At 33.1% G+C, this 27919-nt stretch overlaps 1 protein-coding gene across 3 annotated transcripts in view; it reads left to right on the top strand.

Moving 5' to 3' along the window:
- Positions 1–548: 548 nt before the first annotated feature.
- Positions 549–27919, top strand: part of LOC126977826 (elongation of very long chain fatty acids protein 7-like) — a 69999-nt gene continuing 42628 nt past the window's right edge. The window contains exons 1-2 of one of the 3 annotated variants that reach the window (XM_050826489.1): positions 549–719; positions 24422–24642. In XM_050826489.1, the coding sequence (XP_050682446.1) occupies positions 24543–24642 (100 nt within the window). In that variant the 5' untranslated portion in view covers positions 549–719; positions 24422–24542. Of the gene's footprint in view, positions 720–24186; positions 24339–24421; positions 24643–27919 lie in introns of those variants that run through there. The other 2 variants (XM_050826647.1, XM_050826559.1) reach the window with 2 other exon arrangements.

Genomic DNA, 27919 nt, shown 5'->3' on the forward strand with positions numbered 1-27919 from the left:
TCAATCTGACGACGTCTGGCTATGCGCTGATAGTTATTTACAACTTAAAATATTTAAAAGAATAAATAGAATCACACTGTATCAAAAACACATAAAGCGATTATTTAATTTACATCTATATATATATATATATATATATATATATATATAAGAGATTTCCACGTATATAGTCACTCATCACGATATCTCTGGAACCATAAGGCGTAGAGACTTGAAATTTGGTAGGAATATTCCTATCGCCGAGTAGAGGTCAGCTAAGAACCGATTTTACAAAAATCCACCCGCAGGAGTTTTTTTTTAATTATGAACAGGACAACGTCTGTCGGGTCAGCTAGTATGCAATAATTTTTTAGAAATAAATAACTTTAATCTTTTGTTGCCGACAAAAGCTGTGTTCTTGATGACAGGAGAGACCAGTCATCGTAACCGGTACTCTTTAATCGCTTGGCGTTGCGTAGAAATACAATATTAAATATAGTCTTTCTATTTGATAGTAACATAGTATAACAATTTCTCATTATTGTTTTTATTCCAGGTTTCTCCAGAAATGCTGTTCTCGATTTTGATATATCTGATATACTACATGGTGTACACAATTCTGCTTGCCATTGCTGGTCTCTGGTGCTTCGAGGACTGTGTTCTGACAGAAGAAGAGGAATATGAGTTCTTAAACCATCACCAAGCTCTTCCTTACTGAGCACTTAGTATATATTTGAACTGTAAGTATGAAAATTAATATATTTATACCGCAAGTATCTTTTTAAACATTGGGTTTAGGATAAGGGCAAGGTGCCGCGGCCAGGGCAAAGAGGAATCAAGTATATTCTTGAATTAACGCGAGTGTTACAAATTTTTAATAAAACCGACCGATGTTTTGAGAACTTTCCAGATCTCGTTTTCAGGGGGACTGGTTAACTGGTAGGATTAACTAAAATAATGATTAAAATGTAACTGACGCAAAATCGGATGTAAAAGCCCAGTTTCAATTATTGGCGTTTTAATACTTTAATAAGTGTTTTATTTAAAAGAAGAATCTGTAATATGAATATATTTTTTAAGTATATATCAAAGATTTGTATGGAATAGTGTATTACATTCTGTGCGGATTTTATATAACCTTGTTTTTCCTTCACTTTCCATTAGCAGAACCCCTTGCCATCTTTAATAATTGTATAAAAAAAAGATTTCAATCCGATTTATTTATTTATAGGACAACCAGTAGTTGTTACATTCTAATACGCATAAAATATATCAAATATTAACAAATAATGAGTTGAATGTACAACAAATTTAGGTGTCACAACATGCACAATCCTTGCTTCCGTGACACCAAGAAAACAATAATATAAAATAAAGCAAAAATTATAAAATCAATATACGAATTTGAAAAATGGAAAAAATAAGAAGGAAGATCCAATCAGTCCTTATATAATTTATATGTCTAAATAGATCCTCTTGCTGTTAGACGACCGATGAAAACAAGCCAGGTTTAATACTTTAGTGTGCGTGACAAGCTATTTCTTACACTCGCGATTTGTATGACATCCAACAGGCCGGCAACGCTCTTGTGATTCCTCTGGTGTTGCAGGAGAGTGTGGGCGGCGGTGATCACTTAACACCAGGTGACCCGTACGCTCGTTTGTCCTCCTATTCCATAAAAAAAAAAAAAAGACATACAAAGGTATAGTATGTTACTTCACCTCTTTACAATTTTAATATATATTCTTAATTTAAATTATCTTCCGTGTGTGTAAAAGAAATATCATAAAAAGTAAACGAAACACAAAAACAATCGAGGCTGCTAAAACACTTAACGTGGGAGCAAATGTATAACCTATTGTTCCGAATAAAATATTTTCCTGTTTATATTTTTCTATAAATCATTAAATAAAGTTTTTAACCGACTTCGAAAAGAGGAGGTTACGCTGAGATTTATGATCCGATTTTTGTGATTATTTTTAAGATTGACTTCAAACATTTAAATAGGTAGCACATACAAATAATAGTATTTTATTAATATTGAAGGTATACGATTTCCATAAGAGTTTATTAAATTAAACCTCTATTAAGTTATTTTATACTTTCGGTTTTCTTAAACATTGTTTATTTGAAATAAATGAACGGAGCCTAGTTCGTTTTTTATTACATCTTTAACTAAATATTATTTAGAATGATGATGATGGGTTTATGAGAGGTCTTACTGAAGGACTATAAGAGAACGTAGAAATAGGTTTTGTGACAGCATAGTACACGCTCGATGTGAGGACATAGGTTAGATTTCAGTAGAGATCGTACTGAATCACGTCACAACAGAACATATGGGTAGATTTTATGACACGAAAGGACACGCTCGATGTGAGGACATAGGTAAGACGTCAGTAGAGGACGTACTGAATGACTTCACAACATAACGTAAGAATAGGTTTTATGACGCGAAAGGATACGCTCGATGTGAGGACGAAGGTTATGTTTTAGTAGAGGGCATACTAAATGACTTCACAACATAACGTAAGGATTGGTTTTATGACACGAAAGGATACGCTCGATGTGAGGACGAAGGTTATGTTTTAGTAGAGGGCATACTAAATGACTTCACAACATAACGTAAGGATTGGTTTTATGACACGAAAGGATACGCTCGATGTGAGGACGAAGGTTATGTTTTAGTAGAGGGCGTACTAGATGACTTCACAACAGAACGTAAGGATTGGTTTTATGACACGAAAGGATACGCTCGATGTGAGGACGAAGGTTATGTTTTAGTAGAGGGCATACTAAATGACTTCACAACATAACGTAAGGATTGGTTTTATGACACGAAAGGACACGCTCGATGTGAGGACGAAGGTTATGTTTTAGTAGAGGGCGTACTAGATGACTTCACAACAGAACGTAAGGATTGGTTTTATGACACGAAAGGATACGCTCGATGTGAGGACGAAGGTTATGTTTTAGTAGAGGACGTACTAAATGACTTCACAACAGAACGTAAGGATAGGTTTTATGACACGAAAGGAAACGCTCGATGTGAGGACGTAGGTAAGATTTTATACGCACGTAGGGACGGAAGTGGTCTGGAGTGATGGTCCGGACGGATTTAACTAATACTGAACTCCATGAGAGGACGAAGGGATGACGTTAATGAAAGGATCTAGAGATGTGCCCCACAAACAAGCATTCATTGATGCATGGATTCAATATTTAATTTGGTAACCCAAGTCGCTGGTGGAACTTCAAGTGTATAATCTATCTTAAATACATATCAATTATAAAGATGACGTTAATGTCAATATTCACACACAAACATTCAAGCTAGGTATCTGTGGATTTACTAGAGGTATCTGATAAGATACCAATAGTAAATCCAACTAGATAGTTGATATTACTAGATAGTAATAACCGCACATACATACGCGCTTAAGAAGATGTAATATCACCACAAAATATAGATTGATTGCCCAATCTCTAAAAAAAATTTTAACAAAAAAACTACAGACTCCAAAAACACTATTCGAAAACAATAGATATAATATGCACTAAAAAGTATAAAAATAATTGCGTATTTTTATTGAATCTTATTCTAGTTACGATTATTGTAATTTTTGGAGTCGGTGTCATCCAAGATTGGTTTGTAACTACATAAACTAAAAAACACTAACAGTAAGTGTTAAATGATTTAATAAACAATAATTTATATCTTATTGATTGGTTTATTTAATACAACCAAAGCGATGCCATCGGGATCTTTTATTTCAGTCTACATATTTTGATTACAATGCCATTAATATGTTTTTATGTAAAATACTTCCGAGAACCTAAGATTTTTATAAATACAAAAATGTACTGCAACCTTTAAGCCGTTGTTAGAATTTAATAATGACGGAAAACCTTATTTGTCACAAAAAAATTGTATTGTCATGTGTTTGCAAACATGAAAAATAAGTTGAAAAACAATTTTCTTTGTGTCGCATTAAGTTAGAAGTCACAAAAACAGCTCATTATTGTTTATTATATTGTCATAACAAAAGATATTGAGACATCACAATTTGTACAAAAAATTGTAAGTACAATATATCTTTATGAATTTTAGATTCGCATTTCAGCTATTTAGGCTTTCCGGAAGTTACAACTTACTTAATGGCTTAGTAATATTGTGATAGACGCTTTACTCAAAAAACCATCAGTATCCAGTGTTAACTTTTTTTAATGGTTTTAAAAAAATAAACAAACCTACAAAAGATACTACGACATAGTAAATCTATTACAATAAAACCGAGTACATAACTTTGACTTATTCTTAGACCTGTTTACAAAAAATTTAAATAATTGTGATTATATTATCTTTTGCGAAGTTTTGTGACGAACAAACGTTTTATGACTCATTGATATCAATTCTATGTCTTTTTATGACATCGAGAGACGTGACGAGCAGGACGATCAGCTGATGGTAATTGATACGCCCTGCCCAAAACAATGCAGTGCCGCTCAGGATTCTTGAAAAACCCAAAAACTCTGAACGGTACTGTAAATTGCGCTCGTCACCTTGAGACATAAGATGTTAAGTCTCATTTGCCCAGTAATTTCACTAGCAACTGCGCCCTTCAGACCCAAACACAACGAGTTGTTAGATCACGAGATTGGCTAATGTTTATGCTTTTCATGCTCTTACACATTGCGAAAATAGCTTCTACAAGTACATTCTTGGAAATTCGACTTCTGTTTTGAAATGCAGAGAAGTGTTACTATGGATTATAGAGGTACGCATTACACATTGGTTACGGATTCACACACGCACGTCGTTATTGCATGCGATCTATAACACGCCGAAAAACTAAAATAATGGTGGAAATCGTCATACTAACCTATTTTTTTTTATGGAATAGGAGGACAAATGAGCGTACGGGTCACCTGGTGTTAAGTGATCACGGCCGCCCACATTCTCTTGCAACACCAGAGGAATCACAAGAGCGTTGCCGGCCTTTAAGGAAGGTGTACGCGCTTTTTTTGAAGGTACCCATGTCGAACACTTAACACCAGGTGACCCGTACGCTCGTTTGTCCACCTATTCCATAAAAAAATACAAAAGTCAAGGTCGTGTTTTATCACACTCGGCTAAGTTTTACGTAAGTAAAGTCTGAGCAAAGTCTAAGCACGATTTATAGATCTCAGCCTTAATCTTGAACGTTGGTGGTGTTCCAAACGACATCTCCACATAGCTCTTTTGTGCGTCAAAAATAATGATATCATCTGCTGGTTCTTAAACAGAACAGTTAGCGGAAGTAAACTTTAGCGTTAAGCTTAAGCCTTTAAAGCAAAACCTTCAATATGGGGCCTTCCCGAAGTAATTTTGACCTACTCTAGTAGGTCAAAAAGTTATTTAGACCTGCGATCAGTCCTCAAGACTATAATCAGGTGAGTTGCAAGAGGTTGAGGTTTGGCGAGATGGAGCCCCATCTTCCCATAGTTAGGTAGCACATTGGCTCTCTTGAGTTTTCTAATCAGATTTTGCTGCAAGAGCATTCTGGATAGCAGTTTTGGGTGAGTTGTCAAACGAGCCTTACAGTTGATTGAGTATCGTTTTAATTCGTCAAATATGGTTGGGATCTCCAGGTACTCATGGATTTCCGAGTTTCGAACTTACCAAGGAGCCGATGAAAGTACCCTCAGTATACTGTATTGAGCTCTCTGGAGGCACATCATGTTAGATTTGCTGGCTGTCGACCACAGTTGGATTCCATTTGCCCAGATCGGTTTTATTATGGAGCAATATACCCTGAGTGTATTAGATAGGAATAAGGCAGACTGTCTACCGAGAAGCCAGAGTAGGTTTTTTAATCTTAAGTTGATTTCGTTGCGCTTCGTTTTTATATGGTCTTTCCATTCCATCCTACGCTCCAGATAAAATCCGAGGTATTTAACGCAGGTTGATTGCGACAGAGTGTCGGAGCCTAGATGGCCCGGAGACTACAACTTACACAAAAAAATATTAAACCGTTTAGTCACATAACGCAATCATCGTAATAACGTCACAAAGAGATATTTATTATTCTTAACGTATAGAGAAGCTATCCAAAGCAATAATATTCTTTTTTTGTTAACAATTTAGACTATGTTACAGTATTCTGCTGACCAAAAGTTGAAAGTGCTGAGAATGTCATCGTTTGTTCTACATTCTGCAAGATCTTGCCACTTTAATGTTCAATTTTTAATTTCTATTGTTTGCGTACCTGTAAATGTCTGGACAAATTCTCACAATTTTCGAATCTTCAATTTCATTATCTTTAGTTGCTATATTTGCAACATTATTAATATTATTATTAACATTAAACAGGCTATTTTAGAAAAGTATTGTTTGCAAATGCCGAATAAAGCTTAAACCCCTGTAGTAAAAATATTACACAAGTTTTAGACTGAGGAGTAAAAAGGGATTTTGGTCAGTTTAATTACCTGTTCTAGATTTATAACAATATGGTAAGCCAAATTTAAGCCCACAAAACAAACAAATAATTTTGAAAAAACTTATAACTGAATTAAATTTTACAATTGAAAATAGCGGCGTTTTTTGGAAAGGCTGTAGAATGTTAAACTCGCGTCAGGACAAGTGGCCTGATCGAAAATTCGTAAGACAGTTGTTGAAACTATGGATGAAAGATTTATACTTCTAACTAATTATAGTTAGGCTATTTCAACTTAATGATTGTGATTGTGAAGCCGAAACACCGCGAGGTCGAGGGATCAAATCTCAGCCGTGAAATATTTTTACAGTTTAATTATTTAGTTTTTAAGCTTTGTCATTAGTGAAGACTCTACCTAAGGCTATAGTTACATTTGCATTTCTTTGTTCTCATTGTCTATTGTTTTATTTTAAATAAGACATATGACTCCGCTGTTAAATAAATCTACATAAGAATCTGCGATCAATACTGCATGGTATGATGTATATCGACACCTTAGCTCTTCAACGTGTCTTAGCTCTTCGAGAAACCAATTAGGTTTCTCGAAGAGCTAAGAAGCTCGGAAACATATAGAATATTTGAAGTGAAAAATTCTTTATCAGAGTTGAACAACTTTCTTGGGATGGGTATAAAATGTTAAACTAGCGTCAGGACACGTCAACTGATCGAAAATTCGTAAAATTTGAAGTTATGGTTCAAGTTGATTTTTCTGAGAGATAAACTTTTTAATGTAAATGTATATATAATAGTTCTGAAATGTTAAATATTTTACATAATGAATATTAGACTAGGATGCCGCAGTCGCTCGTCGTATCGCTTCACTGCGGCGCGAAGCGAGTGAAACTAAATCTGTGTACAAAAACAAAACAAAATTAATTAAAGAAGATTTGATCATTCGGCAAAATTTTTAAATAAATATAAATAGCGCGTGCTAATTTAAAATAATTTCTTTATCATGTTTGTTTTTAATTATAATAATTGAATCAAGTCGACATTCAAAATTCTGTCTCGACAATAACCTAGAAAATGTTCGCTTTATATGAGTTTAATTTTTTTAAACCGGTAAATCAGAAATGGCCGAGAAACAATTTAACACAGAAATCAATTGGAGTCACCCGGTGGGAGCTCCGCTTAGCTTCGCTCAATTAAACCACATAAATGCTAGTACTTTAATACTGATAAATAAATCAAATCGTGCGAAATTATTCCCTAACCATTCCAAAATATTCATGCACAACGTTAATGTTCAAGTTTTCAGTTCTGCCGGCACTTCAGAGTGCAACCCGTTATATTTTTTTTATTTATCTGGTATTTTATGATATTTTCGACGATCACTCCTAATTGTCAAGTTTAGTTATCAATGTCATTTCATTTCCGAAGATCTATTCTTCGGTGTTGACACTTCACAATTTACAGAAGTGTTCTTCAAGTTACGAAATGTCAAACATTTGCCAACAGAGGCAGGGTGAGGTACTGTGACTGCGTACTTGATAATTGGAATAGTAATGGCGAATGGATTACAAAATGCATTTCATAATTCAACCTTCCGCCGGTTGTCTAGTTGACAACCTTACTATGAGTACCTGAATCAAGCCGAATCTATTTAAATAAACTAAAAATTTTGATTGTTTGTTTTTCAAATTTTATTTGTGTATTAATCTTAGAAGTGAGGGTTATCACTTTAAAAACATAACATATTGTTTAGATTTACAAGAGCGACATCTCAAGTCAATTTCCAAATATGCAAATATTGCGGTTGAGCTGGTTATCAACTGTAAAGTAGATCCTGTAGATGAAGCCACAACCTGAGAGTTGAACAAAGCAAACAAGATTTTGTAACGATACGTTACTCGAACGGTTGGCTCAGTTGGTTAGAGCACCGGCACGGAACGGAGGTCGTGGCTCGAGTCCCGCATCGTTAATAAAATTTTGTTTTTCAAATTTTATTTGTGTATTAGTCCTAGAAGGTTATCACTTTAAAAACATAACATATTGTTTAAACTAAAAATGCAAAATAATAAAAAGTAGAATCTGATGTTATGTTATCACCGCCGCCGATTCACAGGAGGGATTCCTGCTCTTTAGGAAGGTGTGAAATAAATAAGGGCGCTGTAGGCAGTGAAATTACTGGGCAAATGAGACTTAACATCTTATGTCTAAAGGTGACGAGCGCAATTGTAGTGCCACTTACATTTTTTGGGTTTCTCAAGAATCCTAAGCGGCACTGAATTGTATTGGGCAGAGAGTATCAATTACCAGCTGAAAGTCCTGCTCGTCTCGTCCCTTATTTTCATAAAAAAACAGTAAAATTTTAAATATGGAGACTTCGTTTTAAAGCAGTTATAATAAGCTAAGTGGACTTTTTGCCCGCGATTAAGTGATTAAAATGTAAAGAATTAGGTACATTTTTTTACAAGAGTTTTCTTTCAGAGAGGGGGTAAACGAGGTAGAGACATCCGTAACACCAGGGGTGAAGAGATGCGCTACCAGTCTTTTTTTAAATTTACGATCTTAAATTGCGATGAAAATACAAATCGAAACGTAATCATAATTCGTCGTAAATCAAATATTACGTAAAATAGGAACAGGAGCTAAGAACCTTGGCTACTTATAATTATTATGCTTCGAGACTCAGCCGTAATTACGAGTATCGTTCATATCGTACTATATTGGAATGATATCGGATGATCGACACTCGGTTGGGCAATTCCACGCACGCTATTTCAGGATATTGCTAACTCTCAAGGAGAACATAATACTGCGATGATTTGATGATTCAGACTAGCCTAGCAGACTGCTTTATAATTTGAATACATTTTCCTTGTGACTTGATTTTTTTTTTATGAAAATAAGGGACGAGACGAGCCGGTCATTACAATGCAGTGCCACTCAGGATTCTCGAAAAACCCAAAAATTCTGAGCGGCACTATAATTGCGCTCGTCACCTTGATACATAAGATGTTAAGTCTCATTTGCCCAGTAATTTCCGAAACCCGAAACACAGTAATGTTTAGACATTACTGCGTCACGGCAGAAATAGGCGCCGTTGTGGTACCCATAATCTAGCCGGCCTCGTGTGCAAAGGAGCCTCCCACTGGTTGTACTAGAGTAACGACAATGTATACCTGAATATATGGTCCATGCGTCAACTCACTTTCGGACGCTGGTTGTGGTGTCAGGTCGACCTGTTATACTATATAAATCATAGTGGTTGTTGGATGCGATTACTAATTATGATAGTAATCACGACCATCATATTCACGAAGTATCCTTACACAAACTGTTAGGTACTTTGTTTTCAAATTGTATTTTTATTTTACAATGTAATATTACATTGAAATTTAAGTTTTTAAATTGTTGACGTTTTATTACTGTCTTAAAAAGTAGTTAAAATTATCAATGTTTTGGCATCAGTTCAATCTGGTGAAGCAAATGGTTTTGTTTATCTCCTCTTATAAAAAACAGGATAGATACTTTTAATTTGTAATCAATTTAAATATACATACGGAACCCGAACCCGCTCCTCTCAGAATACGCGCCAGGGCTCTAACCAAATATCCGTATGCCACATGATCCGTAAATCTTGGTGTTCAACTTTCAGGTTGCGGTGCCACCTTCAGGATCTACTTTACAGTTGATAACCTGCTCAACCCCAATATTTGCATATCAGGAAATTAGAGAGATGTCGCTCATTAAATTTTAATCATTTTTTTATTTCTTTTTCTTGATGGTTGAAAAGTAATTTATTATTATTTGCACCAGTAATATTTGCTTTTTAATCTTTTAAATACCTTTCTTCCGCAGTGAAGCATAGATTTTATTGTAAGTACGTCTGTGTGATGTTGATTATTTCTGAAATAGTTTCTAGTCCATTCCTCGAATTATTTTCGAATCAGGCACTTTCCTTAGTGTTTGATATATGTCTTTGTACAACTTTAACACCTCTTGGCGAAGCAGAAACTGTTTTAAATTTAAGACACCTTTCGGGAGTTTTGTAGTCATTATATGTATGATAATTAAAACATAATATATTCAGCTAGCTCATTTTATTATTATTAAATAATAATGTTTGCTTTCAGTTACACTTTTTCATTCCTTTTGGAAACATTTACAGATAACATTTGGTCTTCCTCACTAAATAAAATAAATATACAAATTGAAATTGTATGATTAAATTTAAAGAAAATTTTTTATGTGTAAGGTAACTGAATACATTAAACGTTACATAAACATAATAATATATTTGTTTAGTTCTTATGTTGACAATTTATTTGAAAGTCTTAATAACAATGAATATTAATACAATAATAACATAAAATTAACCTCTTGAACTCAAGAACTTGACATTGTATGTTGAAGTGACGCGTTTAATATTACTTTTAATTCTTATATAATTGTCTTGAGTACTAACTGCGTACTTTTATACACTCTAGAGCATCCTTAAGACCGCCTCATCTTCGCGTCGTATTTCTCATTGCTAAGGATCGTGATTTCTCTGAGGATTCAACTTTTTGACAAGATTTCGCCATCTGTGTCTGTCTTTGGTTACGTGCAGTGCGTCATGAAGTCCGGTACCCAGAGATGTGGAATTGGTCAGACTACCTTTTTTATGTAAATAAGGGACGAGACGAGCAGGACGTTCAGCTGATGGTAATTGATACGCCCTGCCCATTACAAAGCTCAAAAATGTTGAGCGACACTACAACTGCGCTCGGTGACGAGCGCAGTTGTAGTGTCGCTTAAGGCATAAGATGTTACGTCTCATTTGCCCAGTAAAATCACTAGCTACTGCGCCCTTCAGACCGAAATACAGTAATGCTTACACATTACTGCTTCACGGCAGAAATAGCCGCCGTTGTCGTACCCATAATCTAGCCGGCATCCTGTGCAAAGGAGCCTCCCACTGGGGAATCTTGTAGGGCTGCGACCAAGGGGCGTTATCCGTCTACCTTCCCAATAACCAACAGATGTTCGAGGTTGTGGCCATCTTTTCTGGCGATATGTCCAAAGAACTCTAAGATTCTACGGAGGCAGACGGATGAGAGTCTGGTTCTTAGAGTGTGAAGGATAGATTGGTTGGTGCGGGATGCTGTCTAAGGGATTTGAAGTATCTTCTTCCAGCACCAAATCTCAATAGGCATCAATCCGATATCTGTTGGCCCTCTTTAGTGTCTATATCTCAGCTCCAAAGCTGAAGATAGAACAAATTAGACTGTTGACTAGCCTCATTTTAGTTTTATGTGAGATGTAACGGTCACGCCATATATTTCGGGGTTGAGACATTGTAGTTTTGGCCATTCCAATGCAAATTTTTAAGTAGTAGAAAGTAATTCCCAATAATTGGTAAAAAGGTAATAAAAAGGTAATTCGCAATAACAAATATTTTTACAAAGTATAAAAGGCGAATCTCAAACGTTTTCGGAACTTATTCGGAAAGCAAAGCTAATTATATGTGAGTTATGCATGTACTTTATAAATTATGTTGTGTACGTTGTAATCATACTGTTTAATCGTATTTTTATCACGGTTTCATAGGTTTAATTTATACTTAGAGCTTTAGCTCATTCTCCTGTCACAATCGACCAGTGCCATTTGGCACTAGATTTTTCATTTACCCCTAAATCGGAAGTTCCGTTTGGCACACTACGTCCTGATCAAATTCTGACTCTCATTTTGTTTATAAGATAGATTGTTTTGCATGGTTTTTTAGCTTGTTTCAATAGTTTTCTTATATATTCTCTCATATAATCCTAATTATAAGCAATCAATTAATGCACATAAAATAAATGCGCTGAAATAGACATTGCGCGCGCGACAAAATGGCGCCATCTATGGCATCCGGCGGCGCGGGGGCACTTGCCGATCGTGGAAGGTAAAATAAAACTAGCTTAGCATTTTTATAATATACTACCTAGACACTAAAAGATAGACAGACATACAGATAAATAAGGTAACAGTGGTGGGGGAGGTGGCAAATGGAAAACTTTTAGCGAATGTCCAATTTTTTTTTAATTCTGATTTAGTTTTTACTGGCAATCCAACTGTTACCCAGATAGATGCTGAAAATCAGCGCTGGAGCCAGTATTGGTTTACAGCACAGTTTAGTTTAAGTTAGGATTAGGAATATATTAATTACTATGATTGCAATTTTAAAGTGTGGCATTGAACAAGTATTACTTCTTGTTAAATACAATATGCTAATCTTGAATTTAAAACTACTTTAGGCGGGTGTCGGTAACTTCAAATTTTATCTTTTCTTAATATTACACTTAAGAAAACTCAAAAACTTTGAATAATTATGGTCTTCCACGATTCAATAAATTTTACTTAAATATACTGTATATTATGTACAGCTATGACCATGAAGCGTTTCTCTTGGCTAGCAATGAAAGTAAATAATTTATTTAATATATATAAAGGAGAATTTGGGCGTTTACGTATGTTCATCTAAAACTCGAGAATTATTAGCCCAAATTAAAAAAAACTTTACACACGCATAAAAGACGACATGAACATACATACTGTCGGATTAGTCTTGTGGCAGTAGTTTTGTCTTTAAGCAATCGCTAGCTCGATTGATACGAAATTTTGTATATATGCATGTGGCACCAACCGTTTTTTTTACTATACATAATTAAAAAACTCTAACAAACTATTGTTATTTTTTTGATGTCAAATCGACCTTAAAACTGGGTTGCAGGGCGTTTCTGAGCACCACAATGAAATTACACTTAACAGCCAGGTTATAATGACTTTGTTTAATTTTGTGACAAATCTGTGTTAACACGCAAACGTAACATATTTCGTTATTAGCACATACGAATTGACACTTCTTTAACGATTGTATATCTATCAGTAGCAACATTGGGACATAGATGAAAGTTTTTACACCCGGGGAATAAAGTTAACGTTCCCTACGAGATTTGTAGCCACGAGGCGAAGCTGAGGGCGTAAAAACACGCGAGAAGTAGAATTACTCGTTCTCGCGAGTAATATTCTTTAAGTATAAAATTTAACGCTTTTTTTGAATAAAATTTCTAAGGTGAAAATTTCTAAAAAAAGAATCATTAGCTAATCTATCTAGCTATAGCTATTATTTAGAAATTAATTTATGTTATGGTTAATATTATGTTTTTTTTTAAATTACTTTATTTTTCTAATATTATTAAAATATTTATGGCAATTCACATTAATTACTCCATCTATTTTTACAATAAAATACATACTTTATTAATATTACATTTTTTAATTTGCAACCATGCCTTATCGTAAATAGTAAATATAAAACTTAAATTTTGTATTATAATTTCAAACGCAGATGACTATAAATAATTAACAATTAAATATCTGTTTACACCTGGAATCCCTTACTTCTGACTGAGGGCTGGCAACCACTCTTTTTTCAATTCCTATATATTTTGCTTTAAAATTACGTAAAATTGATTAAAAAATACATACTTGCTCATATTTAACTAGAGCGAGAATCGTTTATTAAAATCATGGAAACCTCGTCTTGCGGCCATTTTTAACTGGCAACAATTTAACTAGTTTGTCGTAAATTGTTATTAAATAAATTCATTTTTGTATTAAAATTATAATAAAAAAAAGATGTTTTTTCCCAAAAATTACTTATTTGCCTAAGTGGTTCTAAAACTAGGTATAGCTATTTTAGGTTTATGTCTGGTAGCAAAGTTATGCTATTCACACTTTTTAACATATTTTATTAGGTTTTTCTCAACATAAAATCGTGAATGGTGACATTGATAAAAAAAATACATATTGGCTCTCTCAATTACCAATATATATATCTTAAGTAAACCTCAGATCTTGATGCAATTTTAATTGGGTATAACCTAGACTGCAACACATATAAGGTTTATTTATTCAGATAAAATCAGCCAGTGATAAATGAGCTATGTATCGTACGAGACTGGAATCTGAATGTTGTACAATAATACTAAATGTTGCTTCATTCTATATGCTTGTAAAGTATCTACAGTACGCAATTGCATTATCGTGATCCTAATAAAAATTAATATAAATAAGCGTGTATTGAATGAATAAATAAGTCGATCTGAATTATATGAAATAAAAAGATGAAAAACTTATTTAAATAAACGGCACGCCTATTATAGGGCGGGGCGATACAGCAGATATTATCAATAATGTCTTAGTACTGTAGAAGAGGGCTATTATTTTTTTATAAGGGAAGCTTATAGCCACAAACGCAATACATTGAACATGTTAAACATGTGAATAAAGATAAGGCCAATTAAAAGCTACTACATATGGAAAAACAATTTTTTTCTTGCTATATAAAATTATATCTAACAATTTTTTTTTTAAAGTTTCACAACTATTAACAGGTCTTAAAGAGTTCTCATTAAGAGAAAAATATAAATAAATTCACATTTTAGCATAAACTTGTTATGCCTACTACTCGTTCAGTCAAATTAGTTTGTATCTTGTTGGGCGACAAAATGATCCCATAATATATACAAAACCAATGTGTTACGAAATTCAAAAGAATTTTAAAATCGTTTACACCGTAAAGGTTATAAGATATATGACTTTCTTAATGTTACCTCAGGCTGTTTAATTAATAATTAAGTTTCTCAATTAATAATAAGCGTCTTGCAAAAATTATTCCCAGGTCTAAGCTATTTTTAAATGAGTGGTAGTGTTTGACATTCAATAATGATTTAAAAATTTATTTTGCCAATACCAGAGATCTTAGAGGTTACTTAAAATTTTATAACTCAATTATTGATTGTGTTGTTATTGCGGATTTTTTAATACAGGCGTTAAAATTTTGGTTTAACCTTACCTACTTATCATGAATTAAGGTCTAAATTAATAATAATTAATAAGAAAGTTTGATCTATATTTATTCGAAACCAATATTTTTTACGTGATTTTAAGGCACCTTACAGGATTTCTCTAGATGCAGTGGCCTAAGCTCCAGCGGAATTTGTAATTATTGGAATTCCATGGGCCATCAAAATGTCGCAAATGTCTAATAATCGTGAATCTCAATGCCCATTTGAGTGCATTTTTTTTATGATAATAAGGGACGAGACGAGCAGGACGTTCAGCTGATGGTAATTGATATGCCCTGCCCATTACAATGCAGTGCCGCTCAGGATTCTAGAAAAACCCAAAAATTCTGAGCGGGACTACAATTGCGCTCGTCACCTTGAGACATAAGATGTTAAGTCTCATTTGCCCAGTAACTTCACTAGCTACGGCGCCCTTCAGACCGAAATACAGCAATGTTTACACATTCTGCTTCACGGCAGAAATAGGCGCCGTTGTGGCGCCATGACCCATAATCTAGCCGGCATCCTGTGCAAAGGAGCCTTGGGTCTCAATAGAAAACTTGATGCAACAACTCAATGCACTGTTTCTCCACTATCTAAAGTGGACTTCTTCCGTTTTTTTGAGCAGCTATGTTTTAATTTGGGCATGAGGTATGGTTGTGTAATAGTTCCGGTATATATAATACGGCCTCGAACCCAGTTTGTCTGCCGCGTCAATGCATTACCCAGTGAACTATGTCCCTTGTTCCAATGGTGGGCTACTCTGTTCGTATTTGCAATGGATTGGAGTGAGTTGGAGTTTATATGTGGTGTATTTGTATCTCATCGTTGGTCTGCTGCCACTCTTATTAGTCCTAACAACTTGACAATAAGCGGAGCAGGAAAAGAGCCCGTATGTCGTAAATTTCCAGGACTTTGTAACAGCCTCTCAGCCTCAGCCTGACGTTGCGTAGAGACGTCACTTTATTCTGTAAATTCCACCCCATAATCGCATTTGTCACATGAAATCTTAGCACCACATGCTACAAAAGCAGTACAATCTTCGCGACAAGTATCTGTGACTCTTGTGTTTCATCTGATGTTGCAAGGGGGCTTTCGTTCTCCAATTCCTTAAAATAAAATAACCCAAAGAATTCACGCTCGGGTGACAAGAGATAGAGGTGTGTCTTCAGGTTTTGGCATTTAAAGAAAAGAACATACCTTAGGCCCATTGATTCCTAAAGACCCTATGCCTCATAAGAGAAAAAGACACATTATTTGAATTCTCATGGCACCTATTTTCGCTTGTATATTTTTTATCAGTAAGCACTCTGTAAAGATTTGATATGTTTAACTCCTACAGCTTATGAAATACGGGCTGTATTCCGGACTGACAGAAACACGATGACAGATGGACGAATGGCAAAGTCTTAGTAATTTCCTTTGATTACCCTTCTGGTATGGAACCGTAGAAACCAAGTCGATCAGACACACTATTTACAATTACGATGTCGTATCCCATTATAGCGACCGTATTTATTTCCTGGGGTGTGCTCGAATGTAGCTAAAAAACTCGGTGTAATCTTAAACATCCCTTCATGATGGTCGCAGTACAGCTGACTTGAGCATATTGTAACTTCAAAAGGCGAGCAAATATATTAACGCCTTTTTTGGCATTTTATATAGAGATATTATGTGATAAAGTTATCAGAGAAGCTACTATCTCCAGTACATACAGATTGAAACAAGTTTCGTGCATTAATTATTCAACTCAAAAATTCATGTAATGTGGCATTTTGACAACTTTCTTTGAGCGATACTCGAAAACGCACTGGCCATAATGCATGGAATTTGATTACTGTCGCTTGTACTTATCACTCCAGTTGCTGTTATTTAAAAATAATTAGATGTAAAATGATTTTATTCAGAATGTAGCTGTACAGGTAGCTAAAAAATAAACTATAATTGTGACCATAATTCTGGAATCCTTAAATTATGCTTCTTAAAAAGGAGTCAGATTGGTGATTGAAAGATTATTGCCATTTGTTATTGATTATTGTAAAATAAAAATACTAAATCATCTACAAAATGTCAAAACGTTACCCAAAAATGTTTTCCTAGTTCTTTTTTTGAACTTTATAGCCAAATGAAGTCCTCAATCTCTAGAATACTTATATGCACTTAAGTGCTGGTCCGGTTCTGAATCTTGGTATCTGAAAGTTTAACAATTATTGCCTTTAAGTAGATGTTTACTTAGTAAAGCAGATTTTATTCCTTTTCTTCCCATTGACTAAGTGAAGCATATACAAGCCTCTTCCTTCTGTTTGGTCCTCAATTACTGCACTTCTGATAATTCTCTGACGGTCCCAAGCTCGTATAAGGTGGCGCTTACTTTACGCTGTTTGGCATCTATCGAATTCTATGATTGACGACCATCCTGTGGTTAGTGACCCTGTCTAATTAGCTAGAGGTCCCGGGTTCAAATCCTGGTAATGGCAAACGTTTATATGATGAATATGCTTGTTTCCCAGTCATGGATGTTTATATGTATTTATGTATGTTTCAGCAAGAATATTGTATTACATATATCGCTGTCTTGTACCCATAGTACAGGCTATGCCTAGTTAGGGGCAAGATAAATTGTGTAAAAGTGTGTCAATATTATTATTAATACTGTTTATTTATTTATTTATTTATCGCACCAACAAAGTATACACTAATTCATGCAAAAAATATATATATAGACAAAAATACAAGTTGAGTGCTACCTGTATTATATGCGCAAATAACATTCTTATATAAAAAGCAAGTACATTACAGTAAAAATTTCTGTTTTAAAAATAAATCACGATTATCTCTTAGATTAAAAATTAAATCACTATTAAATTAAATTACAATACATACATAATTAAATTATTAATTTTATAGTAATAATATAAAATAATTAAATGAATCTACAGTTTTTACTTATAACAGGATAAAAAAAAACTATTTACTAACAATAGAATAAATAAAATTAAGCTCATTACATTAATTACAGCAAATAATAATTCAAATTAATACAACAAACAAAAACAAATAATTATTAAAAACTAAATTATTCTATTAAATTCATATTTTACATACTTCAATTAACTACCTACTAACTAAGATTTTTACATTGATTATTACTTTTACATTGATTATGATTCTCACGAAAATATAAAAGTAGTGTCGAGCTTTACAAATGCTTCAGCATTTAAGTAAAGGGTTGAATCAATTTTTGTATCACTTCAAGTCTACCCATGCAGTCGTCAAGGACGAACATATAAACTGTACTAATAGTCAACACGCACAATACGGCTGACTTACGTAAATAAAGCCGACCTTACCCCACATCGAGTGTGATAACTAGCATAGTACTAACTGGTTATTATTTGTGCATATTACTTTACTTGTGATGAAAGTTGACCGTGGATCTCTTCAATTGAATTTTCTAAATTACTCTGGTTTTTATATTATAGTAGGTACTAATGAGACTTGTGGAAGTAGTCTTACGGTTGTGACAAAACAAGATTTTAATTTATATCCTCTACTCAATGACGTTCTATGTATCTTATGTATAAGAACGTCATTGCCTCTACTAGTGGCTTTGTTTATGTTAGTTACTTAAATGTTTTAAAGGGGAAATCCGCTGTTTGTGGAGGACCTATATTGAATAAGTTTTAATTTAGATTATGATCTAGTTTTACCGTTATCTTAGTGTAACTTCCGCCAAGATTTGTTAGTGTACAGAATGCAGAATGCATATTTTACTTGCAAAATGCAAATTTAGGAATAAAATAATTATGATCAAAACATATCAATAATATATTTACGTTATTGTTCCATGTGTTAGGTAGAATTTTGTGATACATAAGTTACCAGAACAAAGAATATCAAAACCTAGTAAGTTTCAAATAAGGACTATAGTGGTTACAAAACTGGAAGATGTTAAAGGGCTTTTGCCAATTCAAATGTCATTAAAACCGAATGTTCCAGAAATCCTGTCTTATAATATCTTCTGGCAGACACAGCACCGAACTTTCTTAGTACAAAGTTTTCTAGGCACTAGATCGAACTTAAGCCTTAATTTTCATTATTTTGCAAAGACGACGATGCGCTTACGAATACGGCCAATGAGAGGTTTTTTAATTGCCAGATAGATGGCGCACATTATGGTTGTGTATAAGGATGAGGGAATGTTTGAAATTAAATGTCTTACAATTTCTGGACTAGTATAAGGGATTGTTCTGAAGCCACAACAGTTGCCTTATCCCAAATATAAAGAATACATCAAAATCCACCGAATCGTAATTAAATAAAAAGCGAATCTTAACTTGGCAGGTTTTTTCCTCGTTACAATATTCTTATCTTGTTATTGCTCTGGTAGTACTACCAGCGGTAAAAGTACTGGTTTAGGACAGCCCTGCTCCAGGTTACTAGTCACAAAATTGTAATGACTATATCTCAACAATTTCATCCACATCTACTTCCGACTTTTCTATAAAAGAAAACTAGGACGTTTTCCCATCCAAAGTTTGCGGTACATATACTTAACATAAATACCAGTACCTACATGATTTTTGGAATTGTTCCTTTAATTGTGCTGTAAAACCGTTTTATTCGGCATTTTTCAATATTCTAGATCAGCGTGAAGTATCCTACAGTTTTGAAGACTGATCATCATTAAATGAGCATTTGGTGTTGCTCACCCCATGTGTTCCATAGAAAAATTATTGCAAAGTGATGGTTTGGATGTAATCTAACACGTTTACAGTCTATTGGACTGACACAGGTTAAAACACTCTTTTCATATCTATCATTATTATCAGCTGGAAGACGCCGGACAAAGGTGTCCACGACGACCGGTCCTGTGCTGCCCTCGTCAACCTATTCCGGCTATCTTGACCAGATCGTCGGTCCATCTTGTGGGGGCCTACCAACACTTGCCATACGTGGTCGCCATTTGAGGACTTTACTGCCCCATAGGCCATTTGTCCATCAAACTATGTGCCCTGCCCACTGCCACTCCAGTTTCGCAATCATTTAATCGCTATTTCGGTGACTTTGGTTCTCCTGCGGATCTCCTCATTTCTGATTCGATCTCGCAGGGAAACTCCGATCATAGCCCTCTCCATTGCCCTCTGAGCGAAAATGAGCTTCATATAAACTATATCTATCTATATCTGTATCTATATCTTTTCATATCTTTACTACACAAAACTGTTTATTTTTTGAATATATAAAAATTAAATAGTTACATTTACTAAACGTTCGTTTTTTACGTTTTCAAAAACCTTTTAAAGGTAAAAAAATATTAAATTATTGAAATAATATATATATATAATAAAGTATCTAAGTAAGTTTGTCTGAAGTATGAAACAAATGGTCTCGTTGAGCAGCTAACGTCAGGGTGTCGAATTTTCGCGACGGTGTGCGCCCACATCGTAGAAATCACTCTATTAATTTTTCCCTAACGCGCCACAAGAAGTATCAATTCAGAAACGGTAAAACACACGAGTGACATCCATTTAAATCATTGACATACGTGTAATCCACATGCTTGGTAAAATAGTGAAAGTATAATTTCTCTCTTATTATTGTGATATAAACTCAAAAAATTGTCGCTTAACTAACACACCTGGAAGTGTACCTTCCTCACAGTGCGGTTTCCAAAACACTTTGTGCCACTTATGAGCTTGCTTGCGCGGTGTTTCCAGAACGGTACGATATGGCTACCTGTAATATATCTAGGTAAGTCATAAGTATAATGTAATCTGTGACCAGATGATGGTCTATGTATTAAGATCATAAGATGGTGACTTATAAAAAGTAACATTAAACCAAGCAAATATGGTTAGAGTTGTTTTATTTTAAATAAGTAGTATAATGCACCACCGTTAACAAAAGTGTGACTCCTGTGGATTCTCTGGTGTTACAGGAGAGTTTGACCGATCACATCACCTGACCTGCACACCCACGTTTGTTCTGCTCTGCCATTAAATAAAACATTCAAAATTTCTCAGCTCCGGTAATCATAGAAGAACAATTAAAATTAATTATATCTGTTATTGTCAGTAAATTAGATATAGAACGAACTCCAATTTAATGCTATGCTGAAATATTTATGCAATTTTAATTTAAACTGCATCATAATCGAAAACGGTATGAATTCTTCTAATCACAGTAGAATGCAACTCGACGTGAGAGAGCATAGGAAGATCCTCGAATTGAGACCAACAAATAAATAAAGAGAGGAATAAATGATAATTTAAGGGAAGAGATATATTAGATATCTATGGAGTATTGCTTATGAGACGCAATATTAAATCATAATGGTAGTTAATAAAAAATAATACGCTGTTTCTGAAATGTAATTGTATTAATATCTCGTATTATCTGATCAAAAAGTCTAGAGGAGTCCCAAGTTAAATTGTTTCAAGTAACACATTTAAAAAATTAAAACAATTCACAATGATAGCGGAGACATTTCAAAGTGAAATTTCATATAAATATTATAATAGTTAATGTAAAAGCTCACAAAGAACTTGACATTGACAAAGCGAAATAATTACAAGTTCATACGAGTCCGAACTAGGTCAGAGAAAGTGAACACTACCGCCATCTACACTACACTCCGGAAGCTGCCAAACGCTTTGGATTTAATTATGAATGCATTATAATCTAGAGATATGTCTGTGTATGAACTGACTAAATTCAATAGATACATCCTAGTAAAGAAAATGTTGAATTTATTATTAACTCAGTTTTAACTAAAGTAGCAGGTATTTCCAGCTAGTTTGTTGATTGAGTAGCGTGTCTGCAGTTCGTGAAACGGACAACGAAGTTCGATTAATTTCGAAGCGTACTTAGACTTTGCTCAGACTTAACTTACATAAAACTTTGCTGAGTGTAATAAAACGCGAACTTGACTTTTGCATTGGGCTGTCTTAGCTTAAGCTCAGCATAATTTGTTTAAAATGTGCAATATATTACCGATAGATTTAGGAAAGAAATTAGAAATTTAGGTATTTAGCAATAGCAAGTGTTGCGTAAAACCAAACTTAAAAGTCTTACTTTTATAAAATGTGTGATAAAGTTAATGTTAATAATACATTGTAAGTTCTTAATATAATCTGTTTATATATATTTATTTTATTACGAGTGTTCATTGTACAAAGTTTTGTTTTGAATAAGAGCGTTATCTAGCCATCAAACGTTAAAGTTTGGCAAGCACAATATGTTTAGTTTTAACTTTGCATAATGTTACATAAATAAAAAATAATTATTAAAATTCAGCTGTCAAATGACTATAAAAACAAAATTAAAGATGCTAAGCTTACACTCAGGTAAGATTTACGTAAGTAAAGTCTGAGCAAAGTTGAATTACGCTTTATAGATCTCAGGCTAAGGTTGGAGTGGTAGGTATTGTAAAGATAAAAATAACAACGAATGAGAAATCACCTCTTCATAAATTTACATGGCTGTTAAGTGCGGATTTCACACCAAAATAAGAACATTGAAATAGAACTGGTGTTGACATATGGTTTGAGGTTTTGACAGATAGAACAAAGAGACCACAATATTGCAGCCAAGAGATGGGAAAGAATCTGAGGCATGCAAATGAATCGGTGGCGACATGACAGATATGCTGTAAGCTCCTGTCAAGGACTGTGAGAGATAGGAGTGCATGGAGGGAGATAGGGGAGGCCACAACTTTATCCAGCCAATTATGAAGTCTCGCAATTTATCTCAATAAAGGCTTATTAATTTATTTAAGTATTAAAGTGCTTATTGCACTTTTTGATCTCTGTAGACTAAATAAAAACTTAATCGGTGGCACTTTATGAAAAACACCAGAGCGGAAATGAGCATCTAACATAAAGTGATTCAAGACTATTGATGGCATACTTATATAAAAAAGCAATAATTTTAAATAAATATATAATATATTATCTTGACCTTTGTCATTATAATATCGTAATCATTTATCGTAACGATGTCTTACTGATGACACGTATCTTTACATAATCTAAATACTAAAAACTAATTAAGATGTCGTCAACTTCAGAAGTACAAATGATAGGAAAAACAAGGCTTTTTTATGAATCAATTACGATAAGATAAGATATTTTCTAAAATGTTTATTGCTTCTGTTTATGTTTCATTGGTTTCCTACATATACAAAACCTCCAACTTAACATAATAACTATTTGATTAAAATTACAAATTAAATAACTAAATTTAATTAAATTATCTGATTTGAGGTAGGTGCTTATATTTTATCGTTAACAAATATGCATAGCATATAAAATAAAACAATAACTAAAACAGTCCTATCACAGTTTGAGCAATAAAATTCATATTTTTTTTCCATATATTAGAGTTCAACGCATTAACTTTAGTATTGAAGAATGAATCAAGTTAATATACAGAATTTACACAGTAATAATAAGTAATCATTATCAAACTTTTACTAAAGGTATTTGCGTTACCTAATATGTGCGAAAATATGAAACTTTGAAGGTCTGATACAATGTGAAAATTAACATTCATTGACAAATTGTAAAACGCAATCTCGTGTGCGTTAGAAACCGTCGCATTCTAATAAAGCGCACATTTTCTTGAGTGTCACCACACAAATATAAATTAAATTTATCTACAATATGTTTTTTTAATGCAATGTGACAAAATTAAACAATTATTACAAAAGAAGTGGCTTTTTCGAACTCTTAAAAGTCAAGTAATCTGTGAGCATGAATAAAATTGTACTTGTAACGGAAATATCAATGTTTTTTCTAATAGTAATAGAACGTAATTTGCAATGACGCAATACGTACTTACGTCCTTGTGCTACTTGAGGGGTGGTGCGTTCACGATTGGTCAAGTAGTGGCGCGCGATTCAATTGTGGCTTAGGAACCGGCGCAAGCGCACTTTCCACAGGCTTTCGCTTTCTGTGAAATAAGATGTTCTCTTAAACTATACTCAATTTATTTGCGAAACATAATTTTTCAACGCAAGACGTGCCGGTAAAATAATAATATTTCACTCCTGAGTGTTAATGTAATTATTATTCATATTAATGTAGTAAAGAAAATATATTTATTTAACATTAATGTACTGACATGTTAAAATTTTTGTTTTAGATGATATTTTGCGGAGGGCAAATTAATCTCAAGTGTCAACTGTGATATTCAACTTAGTGTAGTAGGTGTGTTGATAATTGGACATTTTCTAAAGTGTCTTATGTGATTAAAATTTATCAAAATGACTGGTTTCGTGAAAGTCGCGATCGATGATTATTACTCCGACAGCAACTGGACTTCGATTATGAACAAGTATTGGATGCTCGCTGAAAGAGTTTCAGGTAATTTTCATTTATATTTTATTATAAGAACACTGACCGCATGTAACATTTTCCGTGTTAACTTAGATTGCGTGGCTAATGAATCGGGTTCACTTCCACTTTTTAGGTTTTATTTTTAGCGGAATCCTAACATACTTCCTGGCCTTAGTTTACGTCCTTATAACATAAACCATCCAATAAAAGTTATGTTAAAGTCAGTACAGCTATTCGTGATATTATAGCTTTCAATATAAAAATGGATGAATAAAATAAAATTAACATTTCCTTATATATAGCCTGTTAGCATTCATATGCAGTAAAAGTGTAAAATTCAGATTAAAACTGAAGCCTTATTGATTTCATTAGCATTTCATTGTGAAAATGATGATTAAAATGATAAAAGAAAAGGCTATTAATATCTTACAAAATATATGGAAATTAGCCTTACATATCATTTAAATTTAATATTTTAAATTGATATGATAATGAAAAATCACGTTATTTAATTAATATTAGTTATTTATTATATTATATGTGGATAAACGAAGATCTAATTATTTCAAAAAGTACTTAGATGTGATTTAATTATAGTGTTTTAAGATGAAAATAAAAATATTCCATACCTTCGATATGAAAAATGCAATATTGATTACATCCGTCTCTACGCAACTTTTTACAAAATAAGATACATAGGCATTAATCGACTAAGTTGTAAAATCCTGTAAAATCAATATTTTCTAGTTATCATAACGGATATATATTTATCATTATTTGTTAGAAACTACAGTAGAAGTTAAAGTATTCGCTATCATACACTAACTGCTTTTTTTATGCTAGTATTTAATATAAATTTACAACACTTATTATAAACTTGAAGCAGATAGCTCAATGTTAGGATTATCCAGACACAATCACATATCAAACTAATCATAGTCGAGAAAAAAAACTTTTCATTCATTCATTCATAAACAATAACACATAATTTTACAAATATTTATAAATGGCTCTGTTTAACTTAACTCTGGTTGAATTTGAACGGAAAATTTAGACTAATTCAAAAAACTATGAATCTCATATAATGAATATGTTTAGGAAATTTAATAATAATTATCATAAAATGAAACTCACAGTGAAAGTCGAATCTTTATTACTATAAATAAAATTAATGAGTTTAATAGAACTTAGTTGTCCAACACTATTATTTTCAAGTAGTTGTTTTGAGAATCAAAATCAAGAGTAACATGAAGCAATAATGTGTAAGCCGTATTGTGTTTTGGTTTTAACAGCGCCGTAGTTAGTAAAGAAATTAGTGGGCTAATGAGACTAACGCAATTGTGACGCTCCACATAGCTTTGGGTTCGCCCAAGAATCCTGAGCAGCATTGGATTATAATGGGCAGGGTGTATTACTCACCATGAGTTGAAAGTCATGTTCACATTTTCTCATTAATAAAAATAAAATAAAATAAAAAAGCCTTTATTTATACTACTTTCCTTTTTTTTTAACAAAAATTACTTAAAATTAACAATAACTATAGATTAAAATAACTATAAATTAAATATTTAAGGCCTCCCGTTAACCTTTCCTATACACTCTACCTCTGGCTATTCTCATCCAATCCGGTCCAACTCTTTGAGTAAAAATATCACTCCACCTTCCTTCTTTCTCATTAATAGTGATTAATAAATAATCTGGGAATCTTGTAGCATAATATAAAGCTGGATCTGCAACAGTATAATAATATAAAATACAATATGTTTTGTTTTATATTCATAATACCTAACATAAAACAATAAAAAAGCCTTTAATTTAAGTTTAAAAATACAATTAAAATATGAAAAATAAAATAACCTTTCATTTTTCATGCTATTTTTAGCTAATAAATGACAAGATTGACTGTCCTCAACTTCTGAATAAAATTAATTTTCGTGTCCCTAGTAGGTATCGCCGGAAGCAAATTGTTCCGCTAGTTCCATCGGTTCGAAGATGTATGTTTGGAGCGAACTCTCCTATTCCTAGGCTGTGCAAGATGGTAAACACATATAGTGATTACATCGATATTAATTTCACGTCTTCTGTCCTTACAATTCGAAAATTATTTATATATAAGTTTAGTGAATTAAATGTAGTCATAATAATTATATTTCTTAGTCTTTTATAATAAAAATAATTTACTACCAAATTATTTAACAATTAAATTACTTCTTGGCATATAAGTTTTTTTTTCTCTTAAACTAATATTTCCTTTGTGAAAATTATTAAAGCATGTGGTAGATACCTGTAATTGTTTCTTACATTCAGTATATTATATTTAGTCAGTGTATATAATGCATCAATGTAAACAATTAATGTTGGTACTTCTAAATAAATAAATAAATATATATTATAATATCTGCGGTGCTTACATAAAAACACCTTTACAGTAATAATTACATAAAATAGAATATTATTCTTTTTCACTTCTCATGCTCTGAAATTGCTATATTGTGCACGATATAGGCTGCACAAAATCGATTTTTGTGAACAAGTGCATTAACGTATCTACTCATAAATGTATGTATCAATATTAAGGCAAAGAAAATGAGCCATACAGCCAAACAGAATAAAAGTTCAAAGATAGAATTTTTTATTTTATAATATTTACTTAAATTTATTTGCCTCATGTGTTTTAGGACATATAAGATATTAAAATTAAAATTAAGATTAAAATACGGTAGGTTATTTAATTAATTTAAAAATATATATATATATTACAAAATTAATTTAATAGTAGGCAGTATAGGTCTGGAGCCCAAGCCTAATATCAATGTCGTAAGATTAAAAAAAAAGCGTTGGGAAACAGGTCTTGTTTTTGCGTGCGTTTATTAATTTCTTCAAATTTGCTAAAATTATTATTAATGTCCAGTAAAGAAGAGGATTTAGCACTCTCACCTAATACGCTTATGGAAATTAATGCACAGAGAGTTGTGCAACAGATATTACCGCGAAAGTCTCGGGAAAATTACCCCAAAGTTTACGATAATTTTGTAAATGTCGTCAGATCTTCTCATAATATGCCATCTTCTCACAATATGTCATCTTCACAAATTCTGAAAAATACCGTTAATATGCCGGGAAAAACAATTTCCTTCAGTATTCAAAACTGTACTAATTTTAACTTAAATACTAATTTTACTTTAAATATTAATTAAAGAAATGTTATGTTATACTACTGTTTTATTTCCTCGCAATCAAAATGAAAAGCAGAGTTTATAACTCGACCACAAAACCATTTTATCCTCGACATTACTATCAACTA

This window comes from Leptidea sinapis, chromosome 1 (genome assembly GCF_905404315.1).
Source record: "Leptidea sinapis chromosome 1, ilLepSina1.1, whole genome shotgun sequence".
Lineage (NCBI taxonomy): Eukaryota > Metazoa > Arthropoda > Insecta > Lepidoptera > Pieridae > Leptidea > Leptidea sinapis.